This window comes from Xenopus tropicalis, chromosome 5 (genome assembly GCF_000004195.4).
Source record: "Xenopus tropicalis strain Nigerian chromosome 5, UCB_Xtro_10.0, whole genome shotgun sequence".
Taxonomy (NCBI): domain Eukaryota; kingdom Metazoa; phylum Chordata; class Amphibia; order Anura; family Pipidae; genus Xenopus; species Xenopus tropicalis.
In genome coordinates this window covers 54,741,903-54,765,523 of record NC_030681.2, presented here as the reverse complement: position 1 = coordinate 54,765,523, position 23,621 = coordinate 54,741,903, and the positions used below count along the sequence as shown (strand labels likewise).

The 23,621-nt window shown below is 36.4% G+C and overlaps 1 protein-coding gene across 1 annotated transcript in view; it reads right to left on the bottom strand.

The window, feature by feature from the left end:
* LOC100485997 (deleted in malignant brain tumors 1 protein) overlaps window positions 1-22,539 on the bottom strand; it is a 35,673-nt gene extending 13,134 nt beyond the window's left edge. The window contains exons 1-15 of the mRNA XM_031902953.1: window positions 22,436-22,539; window positions 21,912-21,932; window positions 21,066-21,110; window positions 20,464-20,508; window positions 19,718-19,741; window positions 17,621-17,650; window positions 14,853-14,882; window positions 11,177-11,330; window positions 10,835-11,049; window positions 8,381-8,410; window positions 7,527-7,556; window positions 6,727-6,762; window positions 5,950-5,985; window positions 5,703-5,856; window positions 3,322-3,536 (exon numbers count right to left, since the gene is read on the bottom strand). Of these exons, the coding sequence (XP_031758813.1) occupies window positions 3,322-3,536; window positions 5,703-5,856; window positions 5,950-5,985; window positions 6,727-6,762; window positions 7,527-7,556; window positions 8,381-8,410; window positions 10,835-11,049; window positions 11,177-11,330; window positions 14,853-14,882; window positions 17,621-17,650; window positions 19,718-19,741; window positions 20,464-20,508; window positions 21,066-21,110; window positions 21,912-21,932; window positions 22,436-22,505 (1,135 nt within the window). The 5' untranslated portion in view covers window positions 22,506-22,539. The remainder of the gene's footprint in view (window positions 1-3,321; window positions 3,537-5,702; window positions 5,857-5,949; window positions 5,986-6,726; window positions 6,763-7,526; window positions 7,557-8,380; window positions 8,411-10,834; window positions 11,050-11,176; window positions 11,331-14,852; window positions 14,883-17,620; window positions 17,651-19,717; window positions 19,742-20,463; window positions 20,509-21,065; window positions 21,111-21,911; window positions 21,933-22,435) is intronic.
* Between the last annotated feature and the right edge of the window lie 1,082 nt (window positions 22,540-23,621).

Genomic DNA, 23,621 nt, shown 5'->3' with positions numbered 1-23,621 from the left:
ACTGTAGCTATTACAGTAAGTTTTCATCTGCTTATTCAGACACCTAGACACACAGTCTTTGCATGGCACATATTATATACTCGAGGGAACATAATCTATCATTTTTTGGGTAGCAGTGAGAAAAGGTGGACAACCCCTTTAAGTGGAACTGGATATGAGGTTCTCTTAGCAAAAGAGACGAAGAGAAGTGAAGGATTGGTTAGATGCAGCCTGATTATGGTTACCAATCAAACGCAGAATTTGCATCAGGAGGGAGTAGTATTAAATGCAGCCGATAGATTGAGGAGGGTTAGTATAGAAAAGTGATATTTGGCTTGAAAAACCTGAAGAACATTTGTAACTCTCCATAACGCCGTCTCAGTAGAGTGCGCAGGCCAAAAACCAGATTGGGTCCAACAGATTATGGGATTTAGGAAAGTTAGTAATATGGGGAAAGACAATACTTTCTAAGATTTTGGCAGCAAGTGGCAGAAGCGAGACAGGACGGTAATTGAGCTGAATACAAACGCAATCACACTGCTTTGGCCTGATATTAATATTAATCTGCCTGATATTAATATTAATAAAGACAGTGCCATGCCATTGCTGTTTGCAGCTCTGAGAGTAAAATGTTCATTTATGTCTGCAAATGCACCATCTTACTGAGTGGTATAACATTTGGGACCCAAGCCCCCCGCCACAAAAAAATTCCATATTTTCCCTGTGTCCATGGCAAGGTTCTTAACTGCCAGATGCAGGTGAGACCCAACATGCACCTTATCTGTGTATGACAGGTAAGCGCTGGGTTTTAAGTTCACGGACAACTGAAAAGAATTGGGTCCATTTACTCCTTTTATTGTGAATTTATCGTTTCATCTTTTACATCAATGTAATGCCAAAATCGTGTTAATGCGTATTAATTTTTGTGAATTCTCCCCAGAAATTCAGTTTAAACATTTTAGTTTCGTCAGGTCTGGCCTATAGGAAGCCCTCAAGAGCTTGGGGACTCCTTTACTATCATAGCAAAATCATATATTGGCACATAATACAGTAGTGTTTTACTTTAACTTTCATTTGTCCTACATTTGTCTATTTTTTCAAAATTATTAGCTTCCATTTACTGTGTGGTCAGTGGGCATCTGTTCCAGCTAATCCAATTTTGCAGCTGTACCATCCTCTCTCTCTCTTTATCTATTGCAGCTTTTGTTTTAACCCACACCTCATATCTTCTTGTCTCTCCAAACCTAACAGTAATCACAAGCCAAGTAATCCTTCAGGGCACTGGCACATGTCTGCTCAGTTTGCTCCTCTCTCTCCCTCTTCTATCTCCTGTCCCCCCTGCCAGCAGAATTTGCATCCTCTCCCAACTGTGCTGTGTAATCTGAGCTACCAGCAGCTAGAGCTGCAGCACGGAACTATTGGGACCAAGTTAAAATGGCAGCTGAGGGAGCTTCTAGGGCTTTTTACTCAGGTATGCTAAAGCTTTCTTCAGAATAAATATAGCATTCTAGCGTGCACTAATGTGGCTAATCAATTGGCAGTAAAATGCCAAAAATACCTTTCCTTCTCCTTTCAGGACTACATATTAGTAAATGATTCATTCACTCTGTATACAGATACATCATCAAATATACCACACAGTTCTACTGCAGCTCAGAACCTTTTACTGTGCTTGGAAAGATTCTTGTATTTCATTACTGAATAGTGGTACTTAAAGGAGAAGGAAAGGCTAGTAAAGAGTTAATCTCAAGCTGCAGGCATACCTTCAGTTGTCTCAATAGTGCCCTTAAGTCTCCCCATATTTCACCTGTTCAGAAGATCTAAAGCCAAAGAGGAAGAAAAAACACTGAGCTGTGTAAAGAAAGTTCCCATAATGCCTCACTCCTGCACAGACACCCAGACCAGTGTACATGCTCAGTTAGTAAGACTATGAGTCAGCTTCCTTCTGATTGGCTCAGATCCACATTCCTAAGGGGGGTAGTGAGTTCTTAGCATTCTTGAGGGAGGGGGGAGCAGGAAAGAGCAGAAAACAGAAAGCTGTGTGTCTGTGGCACAGGAATTACAGACACAACTAATCTTTTTTTCAGAGAACTCAGTGCAGCGTTTCTGTGAGTGCTTATGGCTGTATTTACCTTTCTGGTAAAGCTTACTTAGTTTTTACCTTTCTTTCTCCTTTAAGCAATGTTCTTGCAATGGAACCCTGGAGAGTTAAAATCAAGGTAATGCAGGGTAGAAACGTTATCCAAAAAAATGATTTTAATTAGATGTACATAGTTACAATCAATATCTCGTAATCAATACAGAGAAGAATAATCATATACTTTACCAAAGGAGACCTGAATTTTTCCTACAACATAGGTTTATATACTATTTTACAGTTTAGCTTTGCTTTTTAATTCAATATTTTTGGCTTTTAAAAAGGCTGGTAGAATGGAAAGAAGCTTATTTACTGATAAATAGCAGCTAGCAGATTACTGGCAGGGGCCATATTTCTGTCATAGACACCTGATTTACAGCTGGCAACCCTAAGGGGCTGATTTACTAACCCACGAATTCGAATCCGAATTGGAAAAATTCCGATTGGAAAACGAACATTTTGCGTCTTTTTCGTATTTTTTGCGATTTTTTCGGCGCCTTTACGACTTTTCGGAAATTAACGCGACTTTTTCGTTACCAATACGATTTACGACTTTTCGGAAATGAACGCGAGTTTTTCGTAGCCATTCCGAAAGTTGCGCTTAAAACTTGCGCGAAAACGTGCGCTTTTTTCGTAGCGTTAAAACTTAAAAGGCGCGACGTTTTGCGCAAGTTTTAACACTACGAAAAAATTGCAACTTTTTGCGCAAGTTTTAACGCTACGAAAAAATCGCAACTTTCGGAATGGCTACGAAAAACTCGCGTTTTTCCGCAAAAATCGTATTGGTAACGAAAAAGTCGCGATAATTTTCCGAAAAAATCGCAAAATACCGATCATTACGAAAAAAACGCAATCGGACGCATTCGGCCCGTTCGTGAGTAAGTAAATGGGCCCCTAAGAGTGTTTATAAGAAAGCATCTTTCTTATATGTTTGAGGTGTTTAACATTTCAGAGCCCAGGTGGCTACAACCTTGTCTTTTATCTGACCAATAGTGGAGACCCCTAAATACAACATGCTCCAGAACATTATACTTATTAAATAAGGTAGTTAAAGCATGAGGCTTGTCTCCCCAAAAGTTCCATATTCCTGTGGGTAAAGCAAGTTATTTAATTTCTATATTCATTTATTTTTGCTGTAGTGATAAAAATTATGATTCCTTCTTCATATAAAGGAGATTGAGATCTGTGTAAATATGAAATGTTACCTTCTTGACTGTTTCTGTCTACAGCGGTGTATGCAACCTGGAAACCAGAACGCTGTACACTCCCATCGCTTGTGAATACAACTCCCATGACGTTAGTAGAAGAGGTGAACGTTTCATTCACTGGTGTACAGATTTTCCTCATTATCTGAGAGCTCTGTGGGATCCCATCATATATTGTCACAGAGTCATATATACAATTCTGTGCAATCTCCAAGCTGTTGATAGAAAATATAAACTATGTGTGTTATAAAAAAGTGTTTGTCACAAATATTTTTAGCGGTGCTATATGTTCTATATAAATGTAGGTTTATCTGCACTTTATTTTCTAATATATCAAAACTGATATATAAGAACATAGGACCAAAGTGGGAAAAAGAAGCATCATTCACTGCCCCAGAGGAGCTTACAATCTAAGGCCCTATTACATTAACACACTCTATAGTCAGATTAATCAGAAGCTGGTTAACTTCACTGTATATTTTTGGAGTTTGGGAGGAAACCCATACAAACACAGGGAAAACATACAAACTACTTGCAGATTGTGCCCTAGCTGAGATTGAACTCAGGATCCCAGAGCTGCAAGGATGCAGTGTTACCCACTGAGCCCCCCTGTATAATAAACACATCTTTATCTATAAAACTGAGATACAGGCAGAAAGGCAGAGGGTAGTAGCAAGGGTAGGTAATGAAAAATGTAGCTATTTTATTTAGTATGTTTCAATACAAAAGATAAAATGGATTTATTTAACTTACACTTATAGGCAGTATATAGGTGTGTATAGCCCTTTAAAGGGATATCCTAGACAGCAGCACATCCCTGCTATTAGAGTTATTATTTATGCCTACTGTTCTAGCAGAGACTAATGCATTTACTGTAGCACCCAAGGCACAAGCAAAAGGGCTTGATCTGGCAGCATCACCAGAGGTAGTTGCTAAAACATTTATAGATGGTGGCAAGAACTCACAGCATGCTGCTAGGCAGCTGGAAGGCATGTTTTGGAAAACACCAGACAAACTTAATGCATGACTGGGGGTAGACAGTGGCTTATAGCAATAAGCTTATAGCAATAAAAAGCAGCCATAGCAAATGTGATGCTGTATTCATATATTCTTGGGGTATTTTCTCCATTTGATCTGTATAGTATTTTCCCATATAGAATATAGCAGATGTTTTGATTATTTAAAGGAAAACTATACCCTCAGAATGAATACTTAACCACCTGAAAGTTTATATTATGTTAACTGACCTATTAAAGAATCTCACCAAACTGGAATATATATCAGTGAATATTGCCCTTTTACATCCTTTCCCTTGAGCCACCATTTTGTGATGGGCTGTGTGCTCTCTCAGAGATCACATGACCAGAAATAATGCAGCTCTAACTGTAACAGAAAGAAGTGTGAAAGCAAAAGGCAGAACTCTGTCCATTAATTGGCTGATGGGGCCTAGCATGTATGTGTGCCTTGGCTTGTGTGTGTGCACTATGAATCCTATGAACCCATCTTAATTCTTAAAATGGCAATTTTCTATTTAGGATTACCCAATAGCATTCCTATGGGATTTTTTAGAAGCGTATTTATCAAATAGCAAATTCTCACTTTTACTCACTTCTTAAAATCCCATAGGAATGAATAAAAAGTGGGTGAATTTTTCTGTGATGAGCTCCAACCTCACATTTAAATAAATCTGCCCCTATGTGTGAGTTTATACAACCTGAGCGATATATAAAGGAGTGATGGACATCATTCTGCTCTGTATTTTAAAAACTTTTTAAGCCCTCAAGACAACTGGCAATTTCATTTTAATTCTTTTTCTCTTTAAAATGATTTATCTTATAATTCTTATCTCTTCAGTTTCAAGTATAACCTATTATCTAGTTGCTATAGTTACAACCAGACTGAGATTTGCATGGCAAATCATTTATGGCTATTGTAGTATTTAAAGTGGTAGTTGTAGAATGGCTAATTCTTAGCAACTTTTCATTTGGTCTAGATTTTTAATTTTATATAGTTTTTTTTAATTGTTTGCCTTCTTCTGACTCTTTCCAGCTTTCAAATGGGGGTCACTGAACCAGCAGCTAAAAAACTATTGTTAATGTTATTTTTTATTACTTATCTTTCTGTTCAGGCTCTCTCTTATTCATATTCCTTTCTCTCATTTAAACCACTGCCTGGTTGCTACAGTAATTTAGATAGGTTCTGAAATTCCAAAGAGTTGAACAAATAATAAAAAATGAAGACCAGTTGCAAAATGTCTCAGAATATCACTTTTTAAATCATACTAAAAGTTAATTTTAAAGTGAACAAACCCTTTAATAACCTAAATTAAATGAAGCAGTTCAGATCTACCAGTGCCAGTTTATACAGCAAAGTAGACTTACTCTATATGTAGAAATGTTAACTCCAATTGCTTGTTTGGAGGAACTCGGATTTGCCAGCTGCAAAATGCATAATTTGGATAGAGTTGTGGAAAATTTGGACTGGAAATAACTCCTGTTCTGCCTGTTAAGACCCCCCCACAACCATATGATGGTGCTGTAAAGACATAGTACATTGAGCAGGTGTTAATGCTTTAAAAAATATTGATGAATTCCATTTACTCAAAGATCTGGAGAAAACATTACTCACTCCCAGTTACCCATGGATACGTGGAATTAGGATAACCTGAAGGAATGTAGAAACAACAAATTAATTTGGTTTTATAATACTGATGACCATTTTGATTTAATGACTTCAGTGATTTCAAACATACTTTGTCATACCCAAAATGGAAAATACAAAGTTAATAGCTGTCTACTTTAGCAAAACACTGCTACGCTGCAAAAGACTGCTGCAATACATCCTATAAAGGACACTGTTTCCAGGCTAACACACTTCAACAGTCAATCATCTTTAACAGACCCTGCCTAGAGCTGCTATTCAGGGAACAGTTTAAAATACTGCTCTTATTTTCAAAAATGTCCATAGTGTTTTCCCTTATTACATTTGTTAACTGAGCAAGACAGTGATTTTTAAGAAATATCCACTGTACATTAGTGGGATACTCAGGGGCCCACTCTATGCTGGAAGTCAAGATTTGAACAGAACACAGAGCTCTGCATTGTAATCTGTGGATAAATCTTTCTCTACTAAAAAGTGTAGTTCTGAATGGTTTGGGAAAGCCCAGTGCAGCTACAACTCCAATTGCTTGTTAGGAGGAACTCGGATTTCCCAGCTGCAAAATGCATAATTTGGATAGAGTTGTGGAAAATTTGGACTGGAAATAACTCCTGTACTGCCTGTTAAGACCCCCCCCAAAACCATATGATGGTGCTGTAAAGACATAATACATTGAGCAGGTGTTAATGCTTGAAAAAATATTGATGAATTCCATTTGCTCAAAGATCTGGAGAAAACATTACTCACTCCCAGTTACCCATGGATACGTGGAATTAGGATAACCTGAAGGAATGTAGAAACAACAAATTAATTTGGTTTTATAATACTGATTATCATTTTGATTTAATACAAAGTTAATAGCTGTCTACTTTTGCAAAACAGGGGCCCACTCTATGCAGGAAGTCAAGATTTGAACAGAACACAGAGCTCTGCATTGTAATCTGTGGATAAATCTTTCTCCACTAAAAAGTGTAGTTCTGAATGGTTTGGGAAAGCCCAGTGCAGCTACAACTCCTAATACAGGTTGTGAATTTCGCCTAATGTTCATATAATGTAACTTTTTTGATGCTAAAACACAACAGATCTAACTTTGAGGCCAAGGTTGTTGCTGCCAACTTTGCTATGAGTGAACAGGTGCTAGGAGAAGACTATACTGATTTCCACTGATAACATGATGGCCTTGCTTGTATGGTATTAGATATGGCATGAATAACCTTTCTGTGGGCTCACAAGCTTCTAGAACTCTGCTAAAACATAGCAAGATCATATCAGCTTTGAAAACTATTATTTGTAGATAGATAGATAGATAGATAAATGATAGATAGATAGATAGATAGATAGATAGATAGATTTTTGCATCATCCCCAGGTAACAGAGGGTTTTCTATGGAAATACTTTGTAAGCTCCCCATCTGTAGCTATTACAGTATATACCAGTTCCTCAAAACACCGTTTTAGATAGATAGATAGATAGTTATAAAGATTGATATACACACAGATGACCATGAGAAGGGTGTTTAATATGATAATGGTTATTACTAGAATTACCTGGGTCATCGGTTGCATTTTGTGGATAGTCTGAAAGAGCAATGGTTATGTTATTACAGTATATAGATTATATTCGAGTATAAAATGCACTTGTATGTTTATCTGGTACTTCAAAAAATGACAAGAAGCTGCAATGTTGTTGTTGTATGGGAGCATTTCTTGAGGAAAATCTTAGCTTTAGGCCTTCCAACTTATATATAAAGATACAATTCAGCATATCACCTACTTTATGGCAAATATTGTGACACTGCAGATATTGGAATACAAAAGGGTGTCTCTTATGCTAAGCTTGTTAACAAATGATTACCAGTGGGTCCTATTTTTTCTTGTGTAATTAAGTTTCACAAACAAGAACCCTGCTCAAATGTTGTATATACTCTAATGTTTCTATGCAGAGACATTACAGTCCGGCCATTTTAGGGGCCCCTCTTAGTGGTCAATACTGGAAATTCTGAGTGAATTTGAGTAATGTTTTCACAAAACTGATGTTGATATATTCATGGAACCTTAAGTCTAAAACCCATTTAAACATTAAATAAACCCTATAGAGTTTGCCATTGATATAGAGTGATGCTAGCTAAGTCAGGATAAAATAAAATGCACTGTTTTTTATAATAAAAAATAATTGCTTAAAATGGACTATGGGAACTGGCACATAAATTAGAGCTTTCTGGATAATGGGTTTCCAAATAAGGGATCCTATACCTGTACTGGCTTCCTCTCCACTGATCTGATGATGCTAAGCTATGGCAAAAGGCAGTAAGAATGTTATCAAACTATTCACTGATTTCCAGTATATTTAAATAATCATAAAGAAGGTGTTTTAATATGAAAGTGGTTATTACTGAAATTACCTGGGTCATACGTTACATTTGTTGGCAAGTCTGAAGAAGCAATGATAAGAAATGTTATTATAGTATACAGTCAACTTTTGTTTTTTCACTTTCAAAGTTGGCAAAAACAGCAATATTGTTGTTCTGTATTGTGTAATACAATAACTAGTGCAAGGCAACTCTGGGGCATATTTATCAAGGAATTAAATCAGAACTGGCCACAGTTCACCAGAGTGAAACTCTGCCACTCCCTATTCATTTTCATGGGGTTTCAGAGGCATATTTATTGTTATTTAAAATCCCATAGAAATGAACAAGAAATTTCACTGTTGCCAGATCTAATTCTTATTCTGTGATAAATATGTCACAATGTTTGTATTATTCATGTATGTGAATAGTTGGTAGCTGTGCCTGTGCACAAAGGAAAAACTACACCTTATTATAGGTTAAATAGATCTATATGATCATTATGAAAGCCTATTTGGGGGAAAATTACGGAAACTGTTTAAATAAAAAAAAAAAATGTTTTAAACAATCATAAGTCAGGCACTTGGGGCAGATTTATCAAAATGGGAGATTAGAGATCACCACAGAAAAATTCCACAAGTGTTTTTGTTAAATAGTTGTAAGGACCTACAGGGATAACAATTCCTATAGCTTAATACCTTATACTTCCTGGGCAGAGACCCATGTAACGGATTTTCCAATTTACATTATTGGCCCATAGGTAGACCACTCCCTTTTCACACTCTAACATAGTGTTTGCAAAGGGGTGGCTTTGTCCTGCATCTATTGAACCATGAGGATGTTCCACTGATCCTGGGATCAAGGCCCCAGTAAAGCCATCTTACCCCAGAGGGATCATTACCTTTGGAGAAGTTGGAGGGCAGGGACCCCATGAATGAGGTTTAGTTAGTGCAGGATAGATATATGTAATAGCACTTTTTAGGAAAGTGAGATTGTCAGCTTTATTTAGAAGGAGCAGTTTCTGGCTCTAACCAGCAGAGATAGTTGGGAGTATTCTCCTTTACAGGCTCTGCTTAGTGAAGGGACTGCAGTAGCGACAGGGAATTCAGGCATAGTCTTCTCCCTGATTCAAGTCGCTGTAGGGATCCATACCACTAGAGGAAGAAACCCTAAGGATTTTGTTACTACCCAGACTACTTTCACACAGTGGTGCATCTGCATTGTGTGTCTTTACTACATAACCCTGTGGACAATAAAACCAGTTTAGTTTGAGTTTTCTGCAAGAACCTTCTGGCATCCTTTCATTTACTTATTTTGCACACAGCCAAAGTGAATTGTAGTTATATTACCTCCCCCTTGATCTTTTCACGTGTGAAAGCTGTGTGTTAGAGTTCAGTGCCCATGCTCTATAGCCTATCTAGCTGGTCTTTGTCTGATTACAGCAAAAAAGGGGTTACATTGTGTTTCTATTCTTTTTTGTTTGTTTTGTTTATGGTGTTTTGGTCCAAATTCATCACTTTTATTATCTTTTTACAGAGGAAAGCAGATTAACCAATTTCAGGTATCTTTTTTATCTGTGCCACATTTAGGGACAGAAAAATAGACCCACTTCTTATTCAGTCCTAAGGGATTTTTTTTTTTTTTTTAAAAACCCATTTATTAATGGGTTTGAATTCACCATTTGATAAATACACTAATAAAAATTTAGTTATAGAGGCAGATTTATCAAAATGTGAAATTAGTGTTTAGCACAGAAAAACTCACCCACTTTCTGTTCATTCCTATTCGATTTTTAGTGCATTTATTAGAATTCATTTATTATGTTAGAATTCACCATTTGATAAATAGGCTTCTACAAATCCCATAGGGATGAATAGAAAATGGGTTTTTCTGTGGTACACTTTAATTTCACGTTTTGATAAATCTGCCCCATAGAGTGTGGGTGAATTTTTTTGTGGTGTGCTCTAATCTCATATTTTGATAAATCTGGCACATATGAAGGATTCTGAAATTGTGTAACCTGCTTTTCTCAGGGAATAGATAATAAAAAAGATAAATTTGAACCAACACACCATAAACAAAACAAAACAAACAACATTAATTTCTATGGGATTTTTAGAAGCTTACTTATTAATGTGTGGAAATTAGAGTTCACATTTCTTAAATAATAAGTTATTTTTGCCCAAAACCCCACATTAGTTTCTTAACTCCCCAGCAGTTTCCTTTATTGAATCAATTGCTATTATATTTGCAAATATGTTTAAAACCACAGAAATGGTTGAATTAGTTTACATTAGAAAGTTACTTATTTCCTCATAGTTGCAGGACACTATTGAGGGGAAATACATTGTGCTATTTTGAGTACCAGGTTTCCCATTCTCCTCCCAGACACCACAGATGATTTCCAGGTTTGTCTGACAGCCAAGAAATGAGCTCTATAGACTACATTATTAACACTAATAGAAGGTTAATGTTGTTTGAACAATTTTTTTTGGAATTATATAGTACCTGTCCAGCTGTATTGGTAAAATGAGGTGAACTCTGCAAGGAAGCCACTATGCTGAATGCTTGAATCACTCCTAAACTCAACTCCAATGATATTAGAGGATGAAGTGAATGTGTAATTTCCAGGATGGCAGATCTTTCCTAACTGAGGAGAATACCCAGGAATCCCATCATATATTATCACCCAGTCGTAAGAACAGTCGTATGAAGGTTCCAGACTGCAGAATAACAATGGAAGATTTCCTTTAAGTATATATTTATAATATCAGTATATTTTGATAACTTATGAGCAGTACTTTTATGATAAATCTATGAATGAACCTATTTAATTTGCTACATACTTACTTAAAATCCAGAAATCGCAGTTCAATATAAAAACCTACATAGGTCCGAATGTCCCACACACAGTAGGAATCAGGAGGATAAGAGTTGGGGTACATTGGTGTATTTATAAATCCATAATATTGTTGTACGAGTCCTCCACATGATGGTGTAGTGTCTAACATAAAAAAGAAAGTATGAATGCTATGTTTTCTAAGTAGATCTGAACCAGTATAGATAGTCGTAGAAGGTTATAGACAACTCACCATTAGTTATTTTTTTTTTTTTTTTAGTAAATGGGTTTAATGTTTATCATATAGTATCTTTTGTTTTGGAATTATAACTACCAGTGCCACCCCTATGCTTAATTCTCACAAACCTCTTTAGATATAAACCAACTGCTTAATTTTTAGTGGAAGTGCAAGAAGTTAACAGCAATCAAAAGGCATAGCTTGAGATATACGGGGGAAATGTGCTAATTGAACATAAATTCTCAAAATTAAACATATTTACAGTACATTAAAATCTGACATTGATTTCAGGCAATTACTACACTGCAAATTTTCACTGTGCATAAGACATTAAGTTACTGCAGGGCCTCTGCTTGAAAAGGGAAATGTAACTAACTTATTAAATGATAAAAAGCTGCTCTTTTGAACACAATTACATTTGTTTGAAAAAATAACTGTTATGCATGGGGGCACATTTACTTACTCACGAACGGGCCGAATGCGTCCGATTGCGTTTTTTTCGTAATGAATGGTATTTGGCGATTTTTCGGAAAATTGTCGCGACTTTTTCGTTGCCATTCCGAATGTTGCGCAAAATCTGGCTATTTTTTCGTAGCGTTACTACTTGCGCGAAAAGTCGCAACTTTTTCGTAGCCTTCGCGCCAAGTACAAAAGATTCGGATTCATTCAAGCTTCAGTATGGTGACTTTTCTTGGGCCAGGTTGGAGCTGCAGGGTGTCATTGAGTCCTATGGGAGGCTTCCAAAATCATGCTAAGTCTGAAAGTTTTGCCCGCCGCTTACGAGCACTCAATACGAAAAAGTCGCGACAAGATACGAGCGAATCGTAATGGCTACAAAAAAGTCGCGACAATTTCCGAAAAGTCGTAAAGGCGCCGAAAAAATCGCAAAAAATACGAAAAAGTCACAAAATTTTCGTTTTCCAATCGGAATTTTTCCAATTCGGATTCGTGGGTTAGTAAATGTGCCCCATGGTGTTCAACTTTTGCACTTTTATCTGCCAAATTTTTCTGCAGTGAATTTTGTTGACAAAAAATTCACCAATGGCAAAACATGGAAATTAATGCAAATCCATGCCTGCCAAAAAATTATGCCTAATAATTAACACTAGGGGGCACATTTACAAATCCACGAACGTTCGAAAAGTGTCCGAATGCGTTTTTTTCGTAATGATCGGTACTTTGCGACTTTTTCACGAATTGTCGCAACTTTTTCGAGCTCTCAATACGAAAGTTGCGACAATTCGCGAAAGTCGTAATGGCTATGAAAAAGTCGCGACAATTCACGAAAGTTATAATGGCAATGAAAAAGTTGCGAAATTTCTCGAAAGTCATAATGGCAATGAAAAAGTTGTGACAATTCACGAAATGTGTAATGGCTATGAAAAAGTCGCGACAATTCGCGCAAGTCGTAACGGTGACGAAAAAATCGCAAAAAATACGAAAAAGTCGCAAAATGTTCGTTTTCCAATCCGAATTTTTCTCATTCGGATTCGGATTTGTGGATTTTTTGTAAATCAGCCCCTAGTTGCGCATTCTCTCATAGCATAGATTCTCAGTGAAAATTTGGCAGTGCATTTTCCCTATAAAGTGGCAGTAGGGAAATTCTCTAGTGGGGAAAATTCTCTATTCTTGTGCTCTTAGTAAATTTGGGAATTCTTTAACTGTCCCATGCACATTGGATTATAAAATAAATCATGCAAAGTTTTCTACAAGTCTGGTTATTTATAATCAACTAGTGATGAGACTGCGCCTTTTTTGACACAACCGCTGATTTTTCCCGCCGAAATTTTGCAGAGGTTTTGCGAAACAATTCACCAATGGTGAATATAGAATTTCCTGGCGAAAACACAGGATTTCTTATCTCCTTTTTTGTAAGAATGTTCTTTTGTATCAGACTTCCTCTCTCAGTAAAATCCTTCATTCCCTGGGCTGGAGTCTGCACAGCTCTCTCCTTTCTACTTCTCCTGCTCCCCCTCCCATAAGAATTCATAAAAATGCACTCCCCCCTCCCATCAGAATGTGTGATCTATGCTACCAAGGGCTAGAGCTGCAGCAGGAAGCTACGAAGACCAAGCTAAATGGCAGTTACAATCTTAAACAAAAGGAGGGAACTTCTAGGGCTTTTTATGGTAAAGCTTTCTTCACAATAATATAATGTTTTAAGTGGCACTTATATGGCTAATCTATTGGCAGTAAAATGGCAAAATGACTTTCCTACTCTTTTAAGCAAACTTATTATTACATTTGGGAGTTTGTGCTAAAATATTCTTTTCCATATAAAGTACCAAAGTGGACAATTAAGTGAGCTACAAGCTTAAAGAATAAATTAGAAACTGAAACTCTCCAATAATAGACAGACCTTACAGCAATGCCAAAGCTCTATAGACTTTTTGGTTTGATAATTTCTGTTGATAAAAACAAACTTTTCTTGCTTTATTAGAGATGACTGTTAAGCCAATTTGAAGAGCGATATGCCTATAGATCAGTTCTTATAGGCTATGAGTAACTGCTCTGATGATCATTTTAAAGGGGTACAACACCTTTCAGTTAATTTAGAATGTATGGATTGTCCTATTTTAGGCAACTTTTGAATTGTGTATCATTATGTATCTCTCTTTCTCTTCTGCCTCTTTCCAGCTTTCAAATGGGGGTGGGGTTTTACTTTTTTCACCCTCATTAAAAATGGAATAATGTGTTTCTCACTGGCATAAAACTTTTCTGTGGATTAAACATGAACTTTTTTGCATAAATAATCTAGTGTCTGAGGAGTAATTTGATATCCTCTGCTTTTTTATTGGTGTCTTTCTTGTTACGGTTTTAATTTTCTAATAAATTATGAAGTGTTTTTATGATTTCATTAAGGGTTTTTTTTTATACTTACAAAGTGGCCTTAAATGCTGCAACTAAACATATCTCTGCTGTTATTATTTATATCAGCTGATAACCTTAAGACTGTAGACTTCTAGAGCTTACTTGTGTCTGTGATCCCTTTACTTTGTAACTTGAAAGCAACTGAGCAAAGCAGGATGAGTCAGCATATAGACACTAGATGCAAGTCCAAAGAGTCTGTATAGGTGCAATTATATTTGTGGTTAGGTATCAAATTGCTACAGCTTTGCACATATTTTGCACTTGTGTAGACTATGCACTTTTCATTTTGTTGATAGCCATTTTATTTATTTTTGCTCTCTAATTGGATTCATAGTTCCTTTTCTTTGAAACAAACTGTAATGGTGGATCATGTGGCTTCTTCCCAACCTGTGCATTTATCTGTAACCGTTTTCTACTTCTTTTCTATGTACTGCTACGCTTCTTTTATATTTGAACACAAGCAGAGACCATACTCATATATTGACATTTTCAAATGTTGTCCGTGTTTTTGTACGTTGCTGGTCAGTTTTAAAGTGGATGATATAAGCAATAAAAACAACCTAACAAACTATGAATACCTGAGGAGTTGTTTGTGGAAGAATTCCAACCTGGGTGGAAAAAATTGTACACAAGTTTTTTACTTTCTGGACATAAAAAAACATTTGTTGTATGGTATAATAAAAGATTCAAATAATTTACTATATATATATTTTGGTCTCATAAAACTTGGTGGGCAAAAAGGTTTGAGAAGAACAAAGCCCTATCCACGTGTTCTACATTTTGAATCCATATGAAGCACAAAGTACAGGTATGGGACATATTATCCAGAATGCTTGGGACCGGGGGGGTTTTCTTTATAAGGGGTCTTTCTGTAACTTGGATCTCCGTATCTTAAGCATTAATTGACCCCAATAGGATTGTTTTGCTTTCAATAATAATGGGTTGAATCTGAGGATCAAGTACAAGACACTGTTTTATTATTACAGAGAAAAAGGAACTCATTTATAAAAATCTGATTTTTTTTAAATTAAAATAGAGTCTATAGGTGATGGCCTTTGGAGATTTCTGGATAACAGGTTTCCAGATAATGGATCCCATACCTGTATTGCTGTTCCAGGCCACCATCTTACAATCCAGGATTTCCTCTTCTATGGCTTTCACTTGTCCCTCTACTGTTTCAGTTAAGCATGTACACAGATACAGTTTGCTTATCCTACATGACAGAGTAGCGCACCAACAATTTATGGAGGGCGGTAGGAATGTGCAGGACAAAAAGGTCATTTGTTTTTGACAGCAGGAAAGAGTAGGGGAGGGATGATGATGTACACTCACTCCTTAGAAAAAATACTACAAAAAGTATTTTTTGGGTCAAACAGTTACAAAAAAACTGCCTTGTTATGTCTACCATTTAATTAACTCATCAGTTTACATAATTGCAGCTCATGATCAGCACATTAAAAAGGTTTATACAAAAGTACATATGTTTCCTTTTAACAGATAACAAGTATTCTTTAGCTGCCTAAAAAAAGGTACAGCGTACATTGCAATGCAGTTACCAAAATGTTTAGACAAGAAGTGTAACTATTATAAAATAATGACTGTTTTAAAAGTAAGCTGTTCATTTATACATAATTGAACCACACAAGTTTACTTGGATCCCTATATACTTCTTGCTTCAACAGGGCACTACTGTTATAATCCTATACTTTTTCCCAATGTACAGTATGAATGAGTGAAAATCTTCTCCAGTACTGAGCAACTGCACATCTTACATAACGTACATCATATAGATCATGTATACTCCTTGATTTACAGATGGTTCATATAAAAAATAAACACTAGCAAATGCAGCAATAAACTTAATCATCGATCCAAACTCCAAAATAGGAGCAATTTATTAGTAAAGTTACCATGGAGTGAGCCACATGACGCCATATTAGTATAAAAATCAGCATTTTTCAGCAAATGCAAAATAGCAAAATCAAAACCCATAGAGAAAAATCTAATAATGTTATTGTAGTTTTTCCCATTGTTTTTCCAACTTATGTTTTTCCAGGATAAAAATTTCTCCCTGGTAGAAAAGACCCTGTTGTTTTTGACAAAACAAAACACACAACAAAATTCTACTAAATGCAAAAATATTCACTGCTGCTAAAAATGCAGATTAGTATTTAGTATTTATTTATTTAGTATTTATTATAAAACAATAAATACTAGTTAAAAGTTTATTTATTCCTACTCATCAGTAATCCAACCCTGGATTTTTTTTTGGCCATAATGAGTCAACCAAAATTAATGTACAATAAGTTATATTATATATATATATATATATATATATATATATATATATATATGACGTATACAGTAAAATACTTGGTTGTGGAGATCAATCTTGCAGTAGCTACAGTATAATTCATTATTGCTGAAGTTGGTCAGATGCAACATCTATGCTGCATCCAAGATTGAATGCTTATTCAACAGTGTTTCAGGCTGAGCAGAAGATGCTTAAGCACAAACTGTTTTATACAGGTATGGGAGCTGATATCTAAAATGCTTGTAACCAGGGTTTTTTTGGATGAGGGATCTTTACGTAATTTGGATCGCCATACCAGAAGTTTACTAAAAAAGTTAATCATACCCAATAGTTTTGCCTCCAATAAGGATAAATAATATTTTAGTACAAGGTACTGTTTTATTAGTACAGAGAAAAAAGAAAGTATTTTTAAAAATTTTTTGCTTATAATGGAGTCTATGGAAGAGAGCCTTCCCATAATTTGGTGCTTTCTGGATAATGGGTTTCTGGATCCTATATTTGTATAAGTAAATACACTGGGTTTTTTTTTTTGGAAATCTGGTTTGGTTACATAAGAGGGAAAAATTTAAGTCCCAGCCACAGTTGAATATGCATGAAAAGTCATCATATACAACATTTGTTATATTTATGCCCACGAGTATATAAATATATGGGATATAAGATATGCAGTTAAAATTAGGAACATTTTTCAGTCATCCAACACTGGGAAAAAGTGTAGACCTTGTATATTTTTAGTTACCCTTGTTAATAACATGGAAAAATAACATTTTAGTTCTTGCATGGACTGATTATAAACTTGTGAGGTATACTGCTGACACCATATGGATATCTGAAAGAATATACATGGTAGACAGAGCAAGGTTCGGATGCAATCCAATATATGTGTACACACCGCATATTCCATTGTGTTCTTTTTCTAAATCTTTTTTTCTGACATTAAATAAGCACTTTATAAAATATAAATATACAATAGAGAACAACATGTCATTGGTGCTAGGCACAGCATCATATGTATAATTTTTTAAAAATTACCTCCAGTTGCAGTTCCGTTCAGGAAAGACCCTGTAAATAAAGTTTCTATATATAAAATTTGAAGATGAGGGTCAAAGACAGAAAACATGTCAAAGATGAAAAGGGAAACTCCTACAGGCCTTAGGCCTGCTACTGCCAAAAAATATATAACATTTGTAATAAAAGTAAATGAACTTTTTATACTTGTTATGTTGGTTTGAAAACCCAACATACTGTTCTTCAACTTCAGCTTATTCTTCCGCTTTTTCTTCTTCTTATTCATAGCGCCCCCCATTTTCTAAACGCTACTCCTCCTACAGTTTTAGGGGTACAACACCCAAACTCCCCACACTTCTTTGCTCTATAGCGGAGCAGGTTGTGTGTGCTTTTCTAAGTGATCCCGCCCCCCGTATTTTTGTGGCGCCGCTGCAAACACCCCAATTTTCCCATTGACAGGGAAGATTTTCAAACTGCTGCCACACTTACAGCTTTGAAGCTAAACCCCCCAAACTTGAATGATATAATAATGGAGTCACCCCAAATGAAACATCGACATTTGGGTCAGCCTGAATGAAAATATGATGATTGCTGGATGCCCAAAAGTGGACAGAGCTGTGAACATCCAATCAGATTTTACCTATTGACTTGGTGGAAATTCAACGTCCTGCCATTCTCACAGTAATAACACCAGGGTCCCCAAACTTTGCAGAATTATGCACCAGGTAACTGCAGTTCAAGGTTAGAAAAAGTGGACGGAGCCACCAACAGCCAATCAGATTTTACCTACTGACTTTCAATGGGGGAATTGCATTGAAACTGCTGCCAATCTTACAGCTTTGAGGCTACACTCCCCAAACCTGAATCACATAGTCATAGGGTCAGCCTAAATGAAAATATGATATTTGTTGGATGCCCAAAAGTGGGGGGAGCTACAAACAGCCAATCTGATTTTACTTTTTGACAAGTGGGGGAAATTCAACCTGCTGCCATTTTCACAGTAATAACACCGGGGTCCCCAAACTTTGTAGAGTTAGGCACCAGGTAACTGGTTCAAGGTGAGAAAAAGTGGGCAAAGTCACCAATAGCCAATTAGATTTTACCTATTAACTTTTAATGGGGAAATTCAATCTGCTGCCATTCTTACAGTATTAATACCAGGGTCCCCAAGCTCTTCACAATTGGTCACTACGGTTTATAGGTTATAGGCTTGAAAAAGTGGGTGGAGCCACCAACAGCCAATCAGATTTCATCTTTTTAATTTTTTGGGATTAAATTTAAAATGCTGCCATTCTTATACTATTTACGCCAGGGTCCCCAAACTTTGCAGAGTTAGTCACTGGGTGACAATAATTCAAGGTTGGAAAAAGTGGGTGGAGCCACAGACAGCCAATCAGATTTTACCTTTTGATTTCAATGGGGAAACTGAACCTGCTGCCATTCTCACAGAATTAACACCCTTAAAAATGTTGGTGTTCAGAGCAACGTCACAAAAAGGGGGTGGGATCGCTTAGAATAGCACAAGCAACCTGCTCCACTATAGGATGAAGAAGTGTGGAGAGTCTGGGCCTTGCACCCCTAAAACTAGAAAATAGGGGGCGCTAAGAAAGTTTGAGAACAACTTCATGTTGGTTTGAAAAACGTGAAGTCACTGAATGAAATCTCATCTGTTGATGGCTCCGCCCATTAATGACAGATGCAGATTTATACACTGGTGGACTGCAGTTCAAGGTTAGTAAAAGTGGGCAGAGACACCAGCCAGAGATTTCATAGATTTCAGTGACTTCACATGTTTTTCAAACCAACATGAAATTTGTTCTTAAACTTCCCTTTCTAGTTATTCTTGTTGTTCTTAATATAAGTTAAGGGTGTAAGTACCATGGTGGTAGAACAGGAGTTCCCATGTAGCTTTTATGTAACCAATACCTCAATACCCTCAATACCAGGGACTTGTTGTTTCAAATAACATATACAGGGCTTACACTGGATGGTAATTGCCTACTACAGTAACTACAGTAACTGTTCTGGCTATAAAATACTTAGATATTCTGATTCCCTGAACAAACTAGGATGTATTCCATCAAGAAGCATACAGTATCAAGAATTTTCTAAATTACTTACATATGGTTGTACTGAAATTTGATGCTGAAAAAAATGGAAAAAAGAAAAGCATCTGTGTGAGTTATGCCAGAAGGCATGCGTTACACTTGACTTTCTACCCAGTGGAAATCCAGCAGGTCACAGGTCAGGTTCAAGGCATTCATGTATGTGCCACATAAGTACAGGACTCCTAGTGCCTTGCTTCCCTGGCCACCACTCCCTAGCTTGTGTGTCTGAATGCTGAACAAGCTAGGGGGAATCAGTGGTGGGCCAAGCCAACTGGGCGCCCTAGGCAACCCCGTCGGCCACCTCGCCCCTGCACCTTATCATTATTATGGGGCTTCAAATTTCTGAACAAAGTTTGACGTTTCTTCATTATTCTTCATCATATAATAAATTTGAATACATGCAGAAGCCATTTGCAATACGTTTTAGCACAGCTTTGTTTGATTTCAATATTGACTTTTTTTTCCTGTAATCTATGTTTGTGGTCCAAAATATGCTCTGTACCTTGCCTCAGATTAAAAATTCAGCATGACTTGCAAATTGCAGAGCTGACAGCTGCAAGGCAGCCATGTATGTAACAATGTATGTACAGGGCTCCCAGTGACTTGCTTCCCTGGCCATCACCTAGCTTGTGTGTCTGAATGCTGACCAAGCTAGGGGGAATTAAGTCTTTCAGTTGTTTTGGCTTACATTAATGGTGTTTACAGGTAGTAAACAAGTAGTAAAGGTAGGGAAACATTTTCCAGCCAGTAAAAAAATACCTCTGGGAGTGGTTACTGCTGCAGTTCCTGTGTTAAAAGGTGAATCTGAAAGAGAAGAATGAAACTGCCAACTAGTAGGTTGCATCAGTTGTATTGGGTTACTATTATGGAACCTTAAATTTCTGAGCAAAATATGATTTTTTAATTCTCATTATTCTTTATCACATAGTACGTTGGAATAAATTCTGACCCAAAGCTTAAAGTTCTTTTTTAAAGACACAACTTTTTTACAACCTATTTAAAGAACATCTGCACCTGTAAGATTTGAGGTGCAAATTTGTTTGATTTTTATATTGACTTTTTTTACCTGTAATCTATGTTAGTGGTCCAAAATATGCTCTGTACCTTGCCTCAGATTAAAAATTCAGCATGACTTGCAAATTGCAGAGCTGACAGCTGCAAGGCAGCCATGTATGTAACAATGTATGTACAGGGCTCCCAGTGACTTGCTTCCCTGGCCATCACCTAGTTTGTGTGTCTGAATGCTGACCAAGCTAGGGGGAATTAAGTCTTTCAGTTGTTTTGGCTTACATTAATGGTGTTTACAGGTAGTAAACAAGTAGTAAAGGTAGGGAACCATTTTCCAGCCAGTAAAAAAATACCTCTGGGAGTGGTTACTGCTGCATTTCCTGTGTTGAAAGGTGAATCTGAAAGAGAAGAATGAAACTGCCAACTAGTAGGTTGCATCAGTTGTATTGGGTTACTATTATGGAACCTTAAATTTCTGAGCAAAATATGATTTTTTAATTCTCATTATTCTTAATCACACAATACATTGGAATAAATTCTGACCCAAAGCTTAAAGTTCTTTTTTAAAGACACAACCTTTTTTACAACCTATTTAAAGAACATCTGCACCTGTAAGATTTGTGGTGCAAGCTGTGTTTTGCACCTTCCACTAAATTAAGTATCCAGAACAAGTTGCAGGGTGCAGAAATATCATGTGCAAGACACACAGCTCCAATTGCCTTGCCTCCCCTGCTGCTCACTAACTTGCATGTCTAAATGTCCAGCAAGCTAGGGGGAGTTCCTCGGGTCACCCATGAGTTCTTCCCTCAGCCTCTCTTACCAGCACTGCATTTAGAGACAGGCACAGCTCTTTTCACTTTATTCTAGAGTACAAAGAGTACAATTGAAGACAAGGTGTGCGGTTATGTGCAAAGCGCAAAAAACAGGGTCACATAATTAATAAATTAGTCCTAGTTAGTAGTGGGGCTCATTTATAAACACTGGATAAATTTGAACCGGCCAGTAACACATGAAATATAGATGTTTGCTCTCTTTGTTTCTTAGTTTTGTCTAATTAAAAAAAATTACTGATTAGCTACAGGTTACTGCCCAAATGAACAGATGCAACAGAATAAAGTAAGATACGTAAAATATCTAGTATTAATGCATGCAACATGGGAGTCACCAATATTATGATAAATACAAATAAATGTAGTTACCTGTGGTAGTTGTAGTGCTTTCTGTGTTAAAATAAAAATGTTAAACACATTAATAGACAGTGATAATACAAGAGAATGATATAGCCTTTTGGATGACCATCAAGGTATGAAATTTTCTAACTATTATGAGCCTTTATTATTTTATGACCTTTAGGAGATATTCCTTTAAAAATAGTTTCATATAGATTTTTATATAAATAATTTGCATGCCCATTTGACATAGGGTGCCCTATTACCTCCTGCCACACCATACCGAGAATAAAAGAAAAAGCTTGCGGGCTAATCTGCAGTTATAGAGAGAAGGCATACTGGAAAATCCTGTATGCATCCGAAACAGAATTCTCAGCTTCAGGACATAGGTAGGGGACTGCAGCAAAATAGAAAAAGCATCAAATGTAAAAGCATATTTTAAAGCAACGTGACACTTCAGATAACATTCTGAAAGCCTTTAAGGCACCTATAAATTCCTTACCTTAATTTTAAAGATATTTGCGTTTTAAAAAGTGAATCTTTGTTCGCATTACCTGAGATACGGAAAAGTGCAAAACGCAGGACAAGAATGAAGAGGTACAGTGCGTGTGTTACTGAACCCATTCTGGCTGCAACTGGACAAAAAGGCTTGCACTGACTGTATATATACCTTGCAATAAGTGCCTGAAAGGGAGAGGCCAACCTTGATTCATCTCATAAATGTCAGGAGGTTTTTGTAAGATGACGTTTTTATATAATAAACATAACCCTTAGCATATTTTTATGAATGTTGAAGGGCAGTATTTAATATAAGCAAAGACAGTTACCAGGTAGATATATAGATAATATATAGATAGATAGATAATAGATAGATAGATAACACTTCATAATGACAAATAGATAATATCAAATACATATTTTAGTTGTTCCAGCACACATTTTGATAAATTAACACTTCTGAGTGCCTTCATTTTCTACATGCCACATGTATATCATAACTTAATTGCAGGAAGTCCATCTCCCACTGACCATTTTAGTTAAATAATTCACATTTTTTTAAATAATTTTTCTTTGTACCTTGTTTTTGATCCCAAATAAAATGTTATTAATCCTTATTGCAGGAAAAACAATTGGTTTTATTTAATGTTTAATTAGGGGCAGTGAACATAGTGTGAACATAGAGCTCACTACAGTAAAATTCTCCCACTCTCTATTTATTCCCATGGGATTTTTAGAGACGTGTAACAATAACGTCTCTAAATAACAATAAGTAACAATAAGTCAAAGTTAGAGTGCCCAGTTTGATAAATACACCTCTAAAAATCCCACAGAAATGAATAGAGGGTGGGGCAATTTTATTGAGCTCACGCATAAATCTACCCCTCAAAGTATGGTGATTCACATTATGGAAAGACCCCCTTATCCAGAAAACGTCAAGTCCTGAGCATTCTGGGTAACCGGACCCATACCTGTATAATGTAATGTTTAGTATGGAATATTGCAAGTATCCTGTGCTCTGATGGGATCCCACTATCTTTTTATAAAGACTAAAATATTTTACTGCGTCTTACAGTGATTATAAAGAAAATATAATGTAGCACAAGGTAACCTATAACTTTGGGTTATGTTAGTGAAAACATGTCCATGGTATATTCATGGTTCCTTAACTAATGTAAAAGTTGACACCAAATCTTTGATTTAATTTTCTCCCTTGTAGTAGTTTGGTCAAAATATATTGTT